Source organism: Nicotiana tabacum, chromosome 7 (genome assembly GCF_000715075.1).
Source record: "Nicotiana tabacum cultivar K326 chromosome 7, ASM71507v2, whole genome shotgun sequence".
Lineage (NCBI taxonomy): Eukaryota > Viridiplantae > Streptophyta > Magnoliopsida > Solanales > Solanaceae > Nicotiana > Nicotiana tabacum.
In genome coordinates this window covers 31372722-31374901 of record NC_134086.1, presented here as the reverse complement: position 1 = coordinate 31374901, position 2180 = coordinate 31372722, and the positions used below count along the sequence as shown (strand labels likewise).

The window sequence follows — 2180 nt, the reverse complement described above, 5'->3', positions numbered from 1 at the left end:
GAGGAGAGATAAACTGTTCCGACCTATTTTCTATGCAAGTTGGACCTTAAATGATGCTCAGGTGAACTATGCTACCACGGAGAAGGAGTTCTTTGCAATAGTCTTTGCTTTTTACAAGTTTAGATTATATTTGGTAGGAAGCAAGGTAATAGTGCATACTGATCACTCAGCACTGAAATATTTGTTGAGTTAGAGAAAGTCCAAACCACGTCTGATATGGTAGGTATTGTTGTTGCAAGAATTTTATCTAGAAATCAAAGACATGAAGGGCACAAAAAATCAAGTGGCTAACGACCTGTCACGATTGGAGAAACCACCTATTGAAGTGGTGGACATTCGGGTAGAGTTCTCAGATGAGCAGAGTTTTTCCATTGCAACAGTCTCTGATAGACCGCCATGGTTTGCCGACATAGCCAACTTTTTGGCTAATGGGTGGGTGCCATACGACTTGACTTATGAGCAGAAAAAGAAGCTGCAAAGTGAGGTAAAATGTTACTTTTGGAATGACCCTTTCTTGTTTAAACTGTGTGTAGATGGTGTAATTCGAAGATGTGTGCCTGAGGGAGAGATGGCAAGCATTCTGTCTCATTGCCATGATGGATTAACTGGAGGACACTATGGTGGAAATCGCACTACAGCAAATGTTATGGAAGTCGGTTTCTATTGGCCTACTTTGAACAAAGACACATGAGTGTATGTAGCTGCATATGACAAGTGTCATATGGAAGGTAATATTAGCAAGAGGGACGAAATGCCACTCAACTCCATTCTGGTATGTGAATTTTTTTACCTTTGGGGCATTGACTTCATGGTCCGTTCCCATTGTCACATTTTTATGAGTATATCCTAGTAGCCATTGACTACGTCTCCAAGTGGGCCGAAGCAATCCCTACTAGGACCAATGATGCTCGGGTGGTGTGTGAGTTCATATAGAAGAACATCTTTACCCATTTTGGGATGCCTCGAGTGATTATTAGTGACAATAGGTCACACTTTGTGAACAAGCAATTTGCTGCACTGCTGTCCAATTATGGGGTCACATACAAAACAAGAACCTCGTACCATGCCCAAACTAGTGGGCAAGTAGAAGTGACTCACTGTGAACTTAAACGAATTCTTGAAAAGACGGTTAGTGCTTCTCGTAAGGATTGGTTTGTAAAGTTGGAGGAAGCTCTATGGGTGTATAGAACTGCATTCAAAACAACCACAGGGACTTCACTATTCAAACTAGTGTATAGAAATGTATCACCTACCTGTTGAGATAGAACATAAAGCTTATTGGGAAATTAAGATGCTTAATCTGGATCTTACTCTTGCAAGTGAACACAGGTTGAAGCAGATGAATACATTGGAGGAGTTTAGACTGGATGCGTATAAAAATGCGCGGATTTTCAAGGAAAAGACTAAAAGGTGGCATGATCATCTGATTAACCCAAAGAAGTTTCATGAAGGGGACAGAGTCTTACCGTATAATAGTAGACTCAGATTGTTCCCCAGAAAATTTAAGACTAGATGGACGGGACCGTATGTGGTGAAACATGTACCACCATATGGGGAAATTGAGATTCAAAACATAGATGGAATGGAAAGATTCAAAGTGAATGGGCACATGCTAAAATCGTGTTTTGCTAAAGGATTTGCTCAGCAATTCTCGAGAATCAAAATCAGTTGAGGATGCCCGGTTGAGTCAAGCTGACGATTATAACTCATAACTACCTCTAACTCTTCTACTAGCTTAATTTTCACTTTTGTTTATAGCATAGAGTAGATAGAAATTAGTGTATTTTATGACTATGTAGGTGTAGGAAGGTATATGTTGAGGATGATCGGAACCAAGGTGTCTAAAGGCCCCTTGTGAGTGTATCCGTGTGCGACTGTGCACCTGGGGGTACCTCACGCATATAGTCACGCAAAAGACAACGTCAGACTATGTGGTATGTGTGCGCCCACGCACTTGAAGGGTTGATAGCGCACTTGACCCCGCACGGGTTGACCCAACTATGCACCCGACCGCGCATAGGTAAGTAATTCTCTTTTAATTTCAGTTAATATTGAACACCCCTCAATCCCCCTTCTATATTTTACCCTTTTCCCTATTCTCTTAAGTGAAAACCTAACTCGCCCACCCCCTCTCCCCTACTCTTCTCCCTTCCCCTTCCTCCAAAGCACTCTTTCTCAAA

General features: G+C 41.7%; 2 protein-coding genes across 2 annotated transcripts; both read left to right on the top strand.

The window, feature by feature from the left end:
• Positions 1 to 262: 262 nt before the first annotated feature.
• Positions 263 to 691, top strand: LOC142162037 (uncharacterized). The gene has a single exon (XM_075218339.1). It carries the CDS (start codon positions 263 to 265, stop codon positions 689 to 691), a length of 429 nt encoding a protein of 142 aa, XP_075074440.1.
• Positions 692 to 1240: 549 nt separating this feature from the next.
• On the top strand, positions 1241 to 1672 carry LOC107786268 (uncharacterized). Its single transcript, XM_016607714.1, has one exon. It carries the CDS (start codon positions 1241 to 1243, stop codon positions 1670 to 1672), a length of 432 nt encoding a protein of 143 aa, XP_016463200.1.
• The last annotated feature ends 508 nt before the right edge of the window (positions 1673 to 2180 follow it).

Bases quoted from the DNA above. Each gene is read 5' to 3' on its own strand.
- LOC142162037 (XM_075218339.1), top strand. From the start codon at position 263: ATGAAGGGCACAAAAAATCAAGTGGCTAACGACCTGTCACGATTGGAG.
- LOC107786268 (XM_016607714.1), top strand. From the start codon at position 1,241: ATGTATCACCTACCTGTTGAGATAGAACATAAAGCTTATTGGGAAATT.